Genomic DNA, 15,604 nt, shown 5'->3' with positions numbered 1-15,604 from the left:
TGTACTGATCTAACATCCTCTTCTAAAAAGGATTCCTGGAAAGAATTTAAAGGATGAAATTGCAATTCAGATTTTAAAGGAAATGTGCATTTATTTTTACTGGGAAAATTTTGTGTTGTAGTTTGTACATTCTGACTGAACATTGTACACACTTTAAATTAAAAAAAATAGGGGTAAAGTGTTGAAAAAGTCAATGCAACTAATTTTGAACAACTTTGACTGACTTTTCTTTTAAAAGTGTTGCTTTGCCTTTTATGACCTCAGTTTACAAAAAGAAAAATGCATTTTTTAAAGAACTAAATCACTCAGAAGATCTGTGAGCCATTTAATTTGAGTTGAAAAGTTTTTATTAAGGTGAATGGAGTTACAGTGGCCCATTGCAGAGAGATTTTGAATAATGATCATTGCTGGCATGTTCTAGTTGCAGTAATAAGTAAAGGAGATGCAAAATGGGAGTTGGACAGTGGTGGTAGCATGGCCCTGCTTCTAGGCCAATGTAATCTGTTTCTCAGCCAGAGTAGTTTACCTGGATGGAAACCACAATGATACACCTATACTGCTCCTGGTGCCCACTTTGCTCAGATCTAGCTGCAGTACCTTCTCAGGACACCGTACTATGGAGCTCAAGGTCTTCCTTTCCTTTGGCGGGGTAGAAATCCTAAAATCCTAAATATCATTAAATATGTACGATATACTAGAAGGGAATTATGGCTGCTCCTGAATTTAGCCAAACTAAAGCATTCATATAAAATAACCACAAATATGAATATCATGCAAAAACTTGTCCTGTAAAAAGACAGCACTGTTGTTAGCCAGCTGTATACAAACGGTCTTTGATTCTATAAATACTGATTCTCACATGTGAGTTAAAAAAAGCAACTCTACTCAGTCAGCATTTGGAGAAACCCATAGGCATGTCTGGCATATTCTTATCTATAGAAGCTGAATGTGCCAAACTCTTGTCACTGGACTTTCAAGGACCAAAATGATACAAAGTTGAGTGTAAAGAAACAAGATCAGCACTCTACCATCTTAAACCTGGTGAATTAAGGGTCTTTTCTGAATAATAAGGGTACTCTGTGTACATCATATTGCATCCTTTAAGCGTGTGGAGATGTGCAACTTTGTGCTCATTGAGATGAAAGAAAAGTCTCTTCAGACTCAAATCTGTCAGCTTCCCTGAGAAAATAAAGCTAATAATACAATGAAAAACGGTAGTGAGATAGGCTATGAAGAAAAATGGTCCTTAATGCCTTTGGTGGCTAGGCTTTAATTCCTAAGGTGATCTATTACCTGGTATTTGGATACATGCTAGCACCACTTATCACAATGATCATTTGCCATCTAGAGATGAGAGGCTCAGAGTGTGTTTTGGACCAAGATTACAGTGTCAGTGAATTAGGTTTCCTGGTGTTATAACATCAGCTTTGGAAGGATGACCTGCCAAAAATGTGATAGCTCGGGAGAACCAGATATCTCTCAGCAAAAATGCTGTCCTCAGTTCAGACTACAAGCTCTTCTAACTATCCATAAATAAAACAATATACATAATAGCATTTCTTTTTACACCTCTCCTTTTAAAACTCAGGAATAGACAAACAAAAATGCAATAAAAGCAAGTTCAGAGTGGTCAAAGGCCGCACACCAGACTTTCCACACAGCCTTAATTCTTTGCTCAGATATACCAGGAGTGCATCTACCAGGGGACCTAAGGAGATGGTTTCCTCTGGATTATCCCCAGCCCCTGTATTAGCTTGTGTTGTAGAGCATACACTTTGTGTCACACCAGCAAATGCCGTCCCTGTCATGGATGCAGCCAGCCCTGCGAGACTGAGAGGGTCTTTCATGACACGGTCAGATGGCTGTTTCCACAGGGTTCACCGGTAGAGCAGTCTGGAAAGAGGGAGAGGAACATAAGCAAATGCAAATGTGACCTCTCCCAGGTCACATCTCTGGTGGCTGGAATTCACAATTCAAATACTGTTATTTGCACACTTTCTTCCATGGGGTATTAAATGCATAAATCAGCGTGTTTGTATGTTCACCTATATTTTGCCTGTCCATGTGTATTTTAATTTCTGCAGCTATACCTGCTATGACTGCTTACCTACAGAAACGCAGCAGTGAACATGGAGTGGAAGAAAGGATGAGATTTATGTAAATTATGATATTAGCCTATTCAGGGCAGTAAGCTAGTAACCGCTCAGCTCTTAGCATTTGGGGTGCATGAGGTGTCTGTAAAGAAGTACGAACATGCTTTTTCAATTCTGCTGTAGTGTGACCTGAAAACGAACAATTAATTTATTGAATTTACATCACCCCCCCAAAGGCATTGCCATAATCAGGGGAATTTACCATTCTCCACCTTACGTGTGTTGCTCCTGTTCATCTTTCACACCTCTTTTATCAGTCTGCCCTACATCAAAGAAGTCTGCAAATTGTATCTTGTAGCTGTGACTGTTTAGAGACAACGGAAAAGAACGTGCTAGAGCAGAAATTGTTATAGTACAGGACCAAGGCAAGTGAGATGTTTGGCCTGCTTTCTAAAGTAGCTAGAGGAAAAAAAAAAGGAAAAAGAAAAAGAAAAAAAGAGAAAAAAGGGAAAAAAATATTTCCTCAGGCAGTAAAAAAAGGAAACATTCTCCATTGGCCTGAATGTATCCTGCCGCTCTACACCCGGATAGACCTTATCAAAGACCAAATAGTAGTGGAAAGTGTGGAGCTGATTTCAATTTGTGTATCATGCTTTCATTGCAGGAATATCAAATTGATATATTTTTTGCCCAGACGTGGACAGATAGCCGTCTTCGCTTCAACAGCACCATGAAGATACTGACTCTGAACAGCAACATGGTTGGCTTGATCTGGATCCCGGACACGATATTTCGTAACTCGAAGACGGCAGAGGCTCACTGGATCACCACCCCCAACCAGCTCCTCCGCATATGGAACGATGGCAAGATCTTGTACACCCTCAGGTGAGCACTCAGCGGCGTGCAGGGCTGAAAGCTTCTCCCCCCTCTGGCATAGTAGCAGTAATTATCAGCGGTGTCTTTGTTCTCCTCTGCTGTTTTCTTCCTGATGCTTACCTGACCGTGCTTGACAAATACTGAAATATTCAGGCGTAAGTACTGCAGAGTTTAAAAAACAAAGTCTTGTCTTTCTAAAAAAGAAACCTTGAGAACTGGAAATAAGTCTGTCTAAATTGTAGAAGTTGGGCTTTTTAGTGCTTGTAATAAAATCAGGATCATGTAGTCCCATAAAACCTGTCAGAAACTTTTCTGATCAGTTAGATGCAGGGCTGGATAAAGTATTTCTAGATTCATGCTAATGCCAAAACTTGATTCTTCAAATAAGTCACTCTGAAAGATAGTCTGTCACATCGCATCACAAGGGTGAATTGCTGGAGGAGAGGCTTTTAGTTTTTCTAATCTTTGTGATACCATCAACTGTATGGTATTAGAAATACTGTATATATTTGCATTAAAAAAGCCTGAGGAAATCAAAATATGTTTTTACTTACGGAAGAGACAAATTGCTCAGAAGAGAGTTTTGCCATAAGCCATATTCCACATGGCAAACTTTTTCAGAAACATCCCTTTCACACTACATTTTCTTCAGTGATTGTGTTCAGCATATTCTGATCATACTTGCATCGCAGTTGGGCTCCAATAGCAAGTCTTTGGCAAACAATAAGAAAGGAATTAAACAGCTGGAAATGCTACTGACATTTTTAGTGCCTTTCCCTTCTTGGGAACTTGCTCCACTGTGACAGAGCTCTTGCTTATTCCAGTAGCCTTTAGCTAAAGGCTTTGATGATTAGGATGTCAACTCCAATACCCTCTTGGTTGGGTTGTTGGGTTTTTTTGTTTGTTTTTTCTATTAAGTCCTGTTTCGGTATTTCAGGGCAAGTTAAGTATCTACCTAATAGTAGTTAGACTTTCATACCTATCACTACAGAAACTATTTGCTGAATGGACTGCAAAATTTGTCTAAAACGGCTAAAAAAGGGGTAATACTTGATTGTTTGAACGATCATTTTTAGTTTGTGAAAGATGTTTTGAGTCCTTTTTGCCCACTTAGGTCAGCTTCCTTTTTACACAGGAGAAGCTGTTAGAATGATTATTGTTCATTGATAACATTGTGTAATTCAAAAACAATTTATCTGGCCTAAGTGAGCACACAGAATTGGTGTGGCATGGAAGCGGTAACTACTGTATAACCTGGTACTGTCAGGTGTTGATGAGTGTTCTGTATTCAGGAGAAAGTGTATGAGGTTCAGTCATGCTCCATGCCTTTCCATCCTCTTCCCTGCCCACTTTTGGGTGTGAATGCACTCCTGCTGTAACACTGCAAATCCTCTTCTAGTGTCAGTGCAAAAACACTGTTAAGTTCCTCACAGGTGACCTTCTCCAAGACAGATGTTTTCTCTGTGCCATCCTAAATCTGAGACACAAACCTTTCCCCATCCAGTTTGTTAGCTTTTGAATTAGTTTAAGAAACAAAAGAAAAAACAGAAGCCAACAAAGAAACCTCATGCTCCACACTTGCTGCATAAGTTCAGGCATGCAATTAATGTGTCTGTTTCCTGAAAAAGACTGTATAATAAACTAGCACTTAATGCAATCTACCTGGGTAAATACATTTACTTTGTAAGCTATCAGACTGAAGATTATCTGGTTTTAATAGTCATTTTAAAATCAGCTCCATTCATAGTGTCCTTTGTGTTAGGGATATCACGTAAAACAAGCTTTCAAGTAGGGCTGAAGACGTTCCTGCTGATCTGTTTGTTACATCTGTACAACTTGGAATGGCATACAGAGATTCATTAAGTTTTAGAGAGACAGCCCAAAATAGCTGAAAGAATGTTAAGTTCACACTATAAGTAAATGCAGAGAATGTGCCTTATAAGATTCTTTATGAAGTTTTAATTTTGTGGAATTACCTACCACCACATCAGCCATATTTCCTGTTATTTTTGTGAAGAATATTTTTTTCCATCCCATGTCCTTCAATGATGAATTGTCTAGAGAAAAACATATGTGCCGATTTCTTGGGATCAAGAAACTCTTAATGATGTGGCTGAAATTATTTGTGTTTTTAGATAACTATTATTGGTTTGGATCAGGCCTAAATAGCCAATGAACAATCTGCAAATATAGTCCTTTCCTTTCAGGCCTTACTTATGGATGTCAAAGCCCTCTTGCATGATACCTACGGTTACCCTGCCTCCTCCTCTGACTGTCCATTGTGCTGATGGGTAGTAACAGACGCTTGGTTTCTCCATAGGCTTACCATCAATGCTGAGTGCCAGCTGCAGCTGCACAATTTCCCAATGGACGAACACTCATGTCCACTGATATTCTCTAGCTGTAAGTATTGCTTTGATGCCTTATTGCTGTACATGACTAGTATGCAGAGGCACGAGTTCAGTTCTGATTTCTGTCAGCTTGTTCAACCATTCCACAACAGGTATAGGAAGTTCAGGTTTGCTTAAATATTCAGGGGATTTTTGTTTTCCTCTCTAGCACTCCTGGTCGATGGACTTATGCCATGAAGTTTTCTGTAGATTTACTCTGATATTTTTGCCAGAACCAGCCTTTTTAGTTGATACTATAGTCACACTTTCAGCAGGAGCAGATATTCATGCCAGTCTGTGCTATGTTAATCTATGCAATCATGTGACATGCAAATGAGAATAGAAATTGCAGTTTTCTTGTAGAGGTGCACAGCTTGGGGACAAGCCCAGCCATCTCTGAACATCTGAGTTTATAGCAAGTAGCATGGTAATGCCTCTCTGTTCCATAATAAAAGTAAATGGTGTAACTACTATAAATCTCATTTTCCTTTTATAGCTCAGCTTGTCCAGTAGTCCCAATGTCGTATTGTATGTAGTGTTGTTGATATATTTAAAACCTACCTAATAGGCAAAACAAATACATTGGTGAAATGGATGGAAAACAAAAGTCAGGTGAGTTAACCTTGAGGTCCAATATTACTGTGAGGAAATGTTATCTTCATGCTGATTCATTTGAAAAAGCTTGAGAGCTGTCTGCTCATGGGTACACCTGCACAGTTTTGTAATCCAAAGTCACACAATGCAAACGTTTTGCAAACATTTTTTAAAGGGCTCCACTAAAGATTTTTCTTTTGATAAACTCCAAGACTCGGGATCTGTGCTCTCCAAAAGTCAATGGGATATGTATTGTTTTGTCTTTCTATGTAGAAAATAGCATTTTCTCCATCACCTCTTAAAAAACGATAGAAGAAAAATACGATTTAATGTCTTCATAATAGATATGCTGTTGTGATAGTAGGGTATTCATTTCCATTTATGAATACTATACAAACAGTGATCCTCAGTCAGAAACTGGATTTTAATTTCAGCTGATCCAGGGTGTATTCTTCTTTTTCCCCAGGAAAGTGTTTTAAAAAAATCTGCCAGTGTAAACATCTCCCTTTCCCCCAAAACTTTATCGCTGCATTGCTGTTTTTTATGATCTATGTACATAAGTGAGCCTGGGCAAAAATACACAGTGGTGTGTTTAATTCAGATGTGTGGAATATATGCATACTCAACTGAACAGGAGGCATATACCTCCTGAATGAGCTTTACTGCTAATGAACACTTGCCACTGAACTATAAGCACCTCAGCTATCTTTAGTCACTGCATAACGCTACTCTTACCTTGTGGCAATCTGCTGTTGATTTGTTGAGGTACTGGGAAAGGAGTGTGTGATGTTAAAAATTAAATCCCAGTCCAGAGATACCAATTAAACCTACCACAAAAATTTAATAGGTCCTGCGCTAGCAATATCCAAAGAAGGGGAACTGTAATAGACAGGGAAGTCGCTTCAAACCTTACATTCCCTAATAGCTAGACAGTTGCTGAATGCAAGTAATTTATGCTCGGGGTTTCTTTTATTTAAAGAGAGAGGATATCAGTGTGAACTTCAGAAGGCTCCACTCCATGGCAAAGTTTCAAATACATCTTGATTTGCAGAGGTTCCTCCTAATTTAGATCTATTAGCTTGGAGCCCTTCTGTCCTTGAAAACATACATGCATTACCATCATACATGTACTACCCTCTATGGAGATGGAGGTTACATAGGATCAAGCAGAAGCTGAATGTATCATAGTTTCTATGTGCGTTCTTTATAGTTTCTTGATTGGAAGTTTCTTTTCTTGGAAAAACCCACGGAGGAATATTAAAATAATGTTTTATAGTTTTGTCAACAGTTTTGGTCATGTTGATAACAAGAGTTTATTTCTTTAGGTTCATACTCAATTATGTTCTTTTCCTTGAACACTTTTAGCACTACTATTATCATAGTACTAGGACATCTCCTATGTGACTTGTTTATTTCATAACTCGGTTGTATTTTCAGTGTTGCTTACATTCATAGCAATCCCAAGATACATGGCACTCAGTGGGACTTATGAAGTGAATGACTGACTGAATGCCTGAATGATTTATTACTGTCTGCTACGACAAGTTTCTGAGGGGACACACTGATTACGGATTCCAAGATGTATGTCTTTGAATAAAATAAAAATGGTTGTAGAATTCACAGCACAGCACCGCTTCCCTCTGCATCCCTTTCGTTTGTTCCCCAGCACACAGACAAATCTTCGCAGTTTCCACGGTAGGCAAGCACAAAAAAGCATGAATTTTGGACAATATTCCCTGCATCTCTACACACACACGAACAAGGTTAATATTTGAAATTTCTTACCTTTTATATAAATGTCCCTTGATATTTCAGAAATGTGAAACTAATCTCAAATCATTTCTAGAGTATTTTCCTCTCATGCCACCTAATTCACACCCTAACGCTGTTCTTGCTCTGGGGACAGTTGCTATTCCTTAGGTGGGAATACTGAGCTCTACTTGGTCCAGTTGCCAGGATGGATAAGGAGAAAACAGCTTATAAACAAAAGACATATCTCAGTGTGCAAACAGTGGTTACTATATCTACCTACCCCTTACTGTTGAAAATTTTGTTCAAGAACAGTTCCTGGAGCTCTCTAGTCTCTTTGCTTACAGGAATTAGAAAGTATTGAAATAATTTGAAACCTCTTTACTCTCTGTGCATGTTTTGTATGTGCTTCAGGTGACATGATGAGGTGAATCATCTGGCATATTAGGGCACGTGGTAGGTGTGTGCCTGTTGTTGCAGTCCTTACGTAGATGTGCGCTTAGCACACTGCTTATGTGAAAAGTTGAGCCCAATGGCATAATGCAGAGCTGCTATGTGATGCGACAGCTCTTTCCCACTCCGTGTACCAGATTGTTTTGATCAACCACATTTGGCAAGCAGGATTCCTTAATACAGAGATGCTACAGCACTGGCATCAATGCCAAGGCATGGTACTAATGTATGTTTCCCTGTGAATGTGAAGAAAGAATCAATGTTGTGACTTGATCCCAGTGTAGCAATCTTTGATAGATTTTGCTCTGTATGATCGCATTTTCTTCAAATGGTTTTAAAGTACTATATACTACTACATAAAAATATTCTGTCAGTGTCGTTCTTCATTTGGGTTAATTTATCCTCCTGAGCCACGGGAGGCTGCTGTGCTACTTTTGGTACTCAAGTAGCATGTTAAACTGACATGGTTGATTCTATTCAGCACTGATTTGAGCATTGTGGAAATAACTTAATTTCAGGATTCTGCCATAAAATTTGGTTTATTGAGGTAGTTAGGATTCACATAAACATCAGTAAGGAAGAAGAGGTATTCTGTCTGAAGGACGATGTCAGCACTAAGAATAAACAAATAAGACACGGGCAGCAAAATGCAGGCTGGAAGTGAGAAGTTAAGTGCAATTAACTGTGGAACTCCGACCATAGGATACTGTGGGTTTTAAAGTTTTATAAGGATTCAAAAGTGTTTGGAGAAATCATTGGAAGAAAAATGCATCGGTAGCTATGAAGCATAACGAGATCACTCTGTACTAATGGCCGCTATTTTTTTTATTCTGAGGGAGTGAGAGTATTTCACATTAAAGAGTAGGCAAAAGTGGCTGTGTGGCTAAGCTACTTGAAGGAACTCTTTTCCATTAGACTTGCCATGTGGCTGGTTTCCAGCTTGCCTACGTGGTTTTGGTTTTGATTTGTCAGCCACTGGTGAGACTGTTGAATGTTTTCGATTTTCTTAATTTGGAAAGACTAGGCACACTGCAGAATAATGTGAACGTGTTTGCACCCACGCCTGCACAACAGTTAATTGTTCATGGTGTTCATTTTTCAGCCCAGAAACAAACCTTCACCTCCTCTCCCCAACCATGTGCTCAAGATTAATTTAAATTCATGACACTCCTTCAGGTGATCGCATATGACAGCCATACCAAAATGAAGCTGACAAACCCATTACACCTTGTTTACAGCATCTGGTCAACTAACTTATTAATTATGTACAAGGAGCTTTATGGTGGGAATCTATGCTAGCTGCATACCTGAGGTCTGAACCAATCTGTAAGGCCATGCTTCAGGCTCTACCAGATGCAGTAATAATGAGCTGCAGTGCAAGATGCCAGAATAAAAATAATGACTGAATTGATTAATGGGTTTTCATTGCTTTATTTTTCTTGCTGCTGTTCTGATCAAACTGCAGGCACTGTTGTTCATTTTAAAAAGCACCTTTGATTTAGGCAATAGAAATTTTGACATTTTTTGTAGCCAGTTACTTATCTTTTCCTTAGTGAGAAGGTTTACAGTGCCCAAGTTGCCCATTATTGGAGGATTGCTGCAAGGCAGGAAAAGGTGGGCATGCTCGGAATGCCATTCCTACTGCAAACACTAAAATGTACACACAAAGGTCCATGAGCAATTCAAGTGTTTTCAGTTCAGTTGAAAATAGGGGAAAGCAAAATTTCCAGCCATTGATTGTCCAGTTTGCTCAGCCAGGTCTTAAAACATGTATTTTTAGCCTTCTAAAAGTTAATTTTTTTTTTTTTTACATGATGTACAAAAGCATGCAAGGTGTTGCAGAAAAAAAGGAAGGAAATGTGAAATGCATTTAAAAAAAATTAATCCAAATCTAACATAGGGCTTGAAAGAAACAGATCCCGTCTTTCTAAATATAAACTCAGTTCAATCAAATGTTACCCCTTTGAACATGAAACCTCTTATGGATACGCAATCAGTACTTTGAGCCTCATATCATTACTTTTCTAACAGAACTAGCTGTCATCGCCAATTTGAATATGTTTCTCCTAGCCTAGAAAAGTAAATGCTGGTTTTGTGGAATGAGCTGTGCTTTGTTTCATCTCATGTATCATCAGCAGAATCATTAATAAAGTCTGAGGGCAGAATTTTACTCCTGATGAAGAACAGGCCAGAAGGAACAGAGCTTAATGTTCATATCTCAAGAGGAGTTTCATTAAAGATGCTGGGAAGGCATTGCAATGTGCAGAAAAAGCTTTAATCCACATCTGAACTTCCCATCTGTGCTCTCTGTAATGAGCTGAACCAGATCATGGGGCATCAATGGAATTCTTGATTCAGGTTTTGTGATGAGCATATTTTGGGTATTGTAGCTTTTTCCTCTTCTAGGAAGGTAGAAATTAAGGTACTGGGATGCATCCATCCTTCTCTTCAGAAGGCTGTCTTTTTCAGAGAATACTCAATATAGAGAGGTCTTATAGAGAGGAAAAGAAAAAATATTTATGGAAAATTTGGCCTTTGAAATTTTCCTCCCAAACCCTGTATTTAGCATATGACTTGTGTCATATATGACAATTCATGAATACAATATGTAAAGCATATCTGTGATAAATCCCGCCTCCTGTTCATCTGCTAATCCCTCTCATACACAGACATTTCTGTATCGTCTTATTTCTGTTGCCCTCTTTTAGACTTTACTGTTTTCATTACACATTTTTTCAAATACCTTGGCTGGTGTGCAAGGCAGTATTCAAAGACAAGTTGACCATTCCAAAGATTTATGAGGAGCGCATGATTCTGTAGGGATCTTCTTTGCTTTTGTTAACCTGTAAGCATTAATGTTTCTAGGCATTTTTTTCCTGCGGTACCCACAATGACACCTGGATATAGTGAATTTGAAATATGTTATAATCTTATGTGAATAATTTTGTTTCTTCATTCCAATAGCCATTCTGAGTGTAATCTGCTACTGTATTGCTCAGCTGTTAACTCTCCTTAGGTTTCCCTAAAATTTCCTACAGGTGTTTCTTTTTTATCGAACATAAATAATGTATTGTTTTGTAGAGAGTCGAATATTTATCTAATACCTTGACTACTCACTACTGGCTAATTCACTACTACTTTTCTGTGTGTGACTCAATACATTTCTCAATACATAAGAGACACTGCCTTAAGTGTCTTTTAGATTTTTATGACTATTTTATAGCCAAGCCAAGACTCATAAGAATTTTACAGGTTAGTTTGCCTTGGAAGTTCTGCTAATTTTTATCTAATTGCTCCAATAGGATGTACTATATATCTATGAAATTGGTCAAATTCATCCATGGTATAAGTACATTCACTGTAAGGTTACACTTTCTAAACCTAATTTATGGTAGATTCATGCCAAAGTAGTGCATATGGTAAGTATCAGTGTGGCACTACTCTTTCTGTTAGTCTTCTGTCTCATTGCGTAGGGTATATCAGAGACACCTTTCTAAACATTTGCAGCTGTATGGTTCAATACTGATTCCAAATTTATACAATATGTTGTGATACAAGACTAATAGACCTAAAACAATCTGATATTAGATCTGATAGCCACCAATACATAAATGACCTCTGTTTCGTAGAAAAAGCAGTGAAACTTCCCTGAGGTTGAGGGTTGTCCATTGCCTCCCTGATGATCAAGGAGAGTTGATGGCAGTGGTTAATTCATGTATTATCCCTTGTTCTTCTATTCCTCACAAAGAGCTAAGGTTTTGGCCTAGTAGCAGACCAAATGTCTCGTTCCTTTTATAGAGGCTCTTCAGATTTTTCTCCACAAGATTGAAGGCTCCTCTGGAGAGGCAGCAGCTGCCGTTACTTCCAGCAAAAATGATACTCTGGAGGAAAATTACAGCAAGTGCTAATTAGTGAAGCCTAAAATGCTTAACTCATGATATCTTGGGTCCAGCAAACTCTTCCTGTCTGGATTAATGGTAGGCTATTCAAGGAACCTGGCATCCACCCCAGTTTTGCAGTGGTCTTCCAAGGATCGTTGGTGTCTCCATTTACCCTGCACAGTTGCCTGAGGAAGATGGGAGGCCCGCATCATGGCACAAACTCTCTAGACAATCTAGAGAGTTTTGGCTGCAGAGCCAAAAAAATGGTCTTATTCCAGGATCTGAAGGTTAGGATAGGCGGCTGTATTTCAGGGATAGGACCCCCCCCCCCTCCTCTGACTTACATTTAAACAAGGAGACTGGAAGTTCCAAAATCCCAAGTGCAGTCTAGCTTCTCAAAGCAACCAGTCTTATTTTTCTGAATTTTCTATTAGTAAGATGTAAAAAAAAAAAAATCAGTACCAAAAACAATTTTAGAAAAGACAAAACCTGCCTGCAAGCCATTTTTTTTTTGGCAAGAATATATGTAGCTGACTAAGTTATGCTTACGATGTCAGGAGAAAATAAGAGAAAACGCTGAAGCAAGGCAGGTGGCTGGTTGCAAGTCTGACAGCTGAATGTATCGGCAAAAGGCCCTGGAGTCTCTGCCATGTGACAATCATTGTTAGTTCCCATGATTTCATCACAGATCTCATGATATTCAGTGTTTACTTGAAGCCAAAACCCCTTTAAGCATATTATCATGTGCCAATGTGAGCTTGTTTTTTCTTTTTTTAACAAACATTTGACAGTGTAACACAAATGCACTACAGGCAAGAAGAAAATAACTTTCTCCCTCAAATGTAATATAACACCTATGATATACTATGTATTTATATTCTTGTTATTTGCTTATTTAGGTATGTGATAACTGACTTGCAAATGAATCTGATCTTTATGGACAGGCTGGTCCATAACTTGTAAACTCCTGGCAACCCTGTGTTTGTACCTTCCGACATATAGAGCTCATCTTTGTGCTATACAGAGCATCAAAAGACAGTCACACTCTTTTGCATCATATTTTTTAACACAAGGAGGAATGACTGGTTTTAGCACTCTGTAACAATCACATCACAGGACAATGTGGGGATGCTCTGGAATAGAAATCTTTGCACTCCCTCGGCTAGGGAGTCATAGCAATCCATTCTATAAAAAAAGAATTGTCTGCAAGTAAGATAAAAGTGCCCCTTTATGGGTCTTTTATTTCAACATAAGAAAGCAGACGGAATGGCTTGCATGATGTTGCTCTTACAGGCAACACTCAGAGGTGGATCAAGAGTCAGCAATGCCCAAACTCTTAACAGTGCTGTGCATAGCTCGCTCCTCTTTGGGTTATGGGTAGATTTTGATCTTTGGTGGTTATCTTGTTCCTTCAATAAACTTCCTAAGGCACCTTGCAAGATGCATGCTTCATTGTGTGTGCAGAGGTGTTACATCATATGCTTATTTGGGGTTCCTTTCTTCTGGAGCGTTAGATTTTTATAAATGCTGACATAACTACATATGTTTATTCTACTTGTAGACTCTCTTGATGTAACTGAAATGTACATCACAAAATATAACATAAAACATGAAAGTACATGCCTGTCACCGCCAGGCAACTTAAAAGCTGTAAGAGTTCCCTTCTCCTACCCTTATTTGCACATTTCCAAAGGCAGGAGACAAGCTTGCTTGAACCCAGAAGGTTCAAGTTATTTTAGGTCCCTAGTAGAATATGTGACATATTTTTGAAGAAACAACATATAATTTTCTAATTACTTTAGTTGTTGTAATGAGTAGATTATTAAAAAAAAAAATCAATTGTGGTGGTGTCTTCCATGGCCACCTCAGTTGCCACACTGAAAGTTACACTAATGCATCTCCCAACTGTGAGAACTGTGTGCTTGAACTCACTGGTGTCTTATGAGAAATGAAGAATTGCTGCAGAATTGCTTCCAAGTGTAGAGAAGCCATTTGGCACTTTGAGAACCAAGAAGAACTGAACAGGCGCCAGAACCAGAATAAATACCGAGTAAAATTGCTGAGGAGGAGAGAAAAGGAGAACGAGGAAAGACCAGAGTCGCCAAGGTCAGCCAGGTAACCTGCAGTATGCCACTGAAGTTTAACAAAAGCAGTGACTATTGACTCTCAGATTAAACGCATCTTGGCTAGAGCCCAGTTGATGCTTGTTACGGTCTAGGCTTGACTGACCAATGATAATGAGGTTAGTAGAAGCTATCAAAGTTTTACTTGTAACAGACTCAAAAAACAGGATGAAAACATCAAGTCCTCAACCCATTAGCCTTGTCTTGTTAATTTTGTATACCTTTAACACAGCCCGTAAAAACAAGGCAGCCTGGAAACTTGAAATGTTACCATGAGAAAAGGCCCCTCCCTTTTCTCGCTTCTGCAAAATTAACAGAAAAACAAAAACATACCGCTAGTGCCCACAGAGCTAAGAAAGGGAAGAAAGTAAGGCAGTTGTGCAGCTTTGAACGCTGTTTTGCTAACAGTGCTAGAGGACAATCAGGGAAACGTCCTGTGTATCTGCTCCCGTTAGAGGGATGTTGCTGAGGTCTGCCTGGCTGGATCCCTTGCTATGAAGGGCAGGTCTGCCTCCTTAAAAGGTGATTAACTTTGTTTAATGGGCATGCTATATGACAGATGATAATAAAACTTTAATCCTTTTTCATAGTTGGGTGGCATATATGTCTGTCAAAACAAAATATGCTGGGATTATGTCTCTTACTATCAGATAACCCCTCAGACAGACAAACGAGTGATAAGATTGAGAGGGGAGAAAGCAGAAACACAAATTGAGACATCAAATTTAATTTTAACTTAGTTTTTTAAATAAGTATTTTTATATTCTCCCATATGATGTAGATTTTCAATTGATTTTTCTTTAAGAAACACTGCAGTTTTGTATATCTAAATACGGAGATTGTTTCTGTGGAATGGAAATTAAGTTATGATTTAATGTTTGGGTTAGCCATACATATTATAAAGGAATTTATTTTTTCCTTAATTTTTTTCATAATGTGACTTTTGGCAGTTTTACCACTAATCTGTTAAAGCTCAGGAATAGCTGAGTTTTCCACAAAACCTTTCCATCAGTTGTAAGAAAGAAAACATAAGGAGGCATGTAGATTCAACAAAAGGTACATGCTGTTCTGGGGCAATTGGCCAAATCAGAGAGCTTGTGAGGAAGACACTGAGGGTCCTTTCTAGCTCCTTCTGCCTGAGTTTCTTTCCCAGGGAAACCAAGGCAGTATGGGGAGGGCTGGTGTGTGACTTTATTATGTCCTGATGGGAGGTAGGAGCATCTAGGAGCTCAGAAGTTCTTCCGGCTCCACCAGTTGCCATGTAACCTTAATCAGACTTCTTGTTTCATCTTGTCTGTTGCTGCCACTTGCATTGATGTCTTTTGGTGAGCACTGGTGAGCAAGGTTAGCTGCACCTATCTCCTCTGCTTGGTCAGCCCCTAGTGCATCAGTTCAGGGAACATCCCAGTTAATGTCCTTTTTCCCAGTCTGGCAGCCTTATTTGT

General features: G+C 38.8%; 1 protein-coding gene across 3 annotated transcripts in view; it reads left to right on the top strand.

Annotated features, from left to right (window-relative positions):
• The window catches only part of GABRG3 (gamma-aminobutyric acid type A receptor subunit gamma3), a 331,782-nt gene that overhangs the window by 165,783 nt on the left and 150,395 nt on the right, over positions 1–15,604 (top strand). For all 3 annotated transcript variants that reach the window (XM_076358900.1, XM_076358894.1, XM_076358911.1), the window contains 2 exons: positions 2,758–2,978; positions 5,290–5,372. In XM_076358900.1, coding sequence (XP_076215015.1) covers positions 2,758–2,978; positions 5,290–5,372 — 304 coding nt within the window. The remainder of the gene's footprint in view (positions 1–2,757; positions 2,979–5,289; positions 5,373–15,604) is intronic.

Source organism: Aptenodytes patagonicus, chromosome 1, assembly GCF_965638725.1.
Source record: "Aptenodytes patagonicus chromosome 1, bAptPat1.pri.cur, whole genome shotgun sequence".
In the NCBI taxonomy this organism is placed as follows: Eukaryota; Metazoa; Chordata; class Aves; order Sphenisciformes; family Spheniscidae; genus Aptenodytes; species Aptenodytes patagonicus.
Note: the sequence above shows the minus strand (reverse complement) of the source record. Positions and strands in the feature narration are given on the sequence as shown.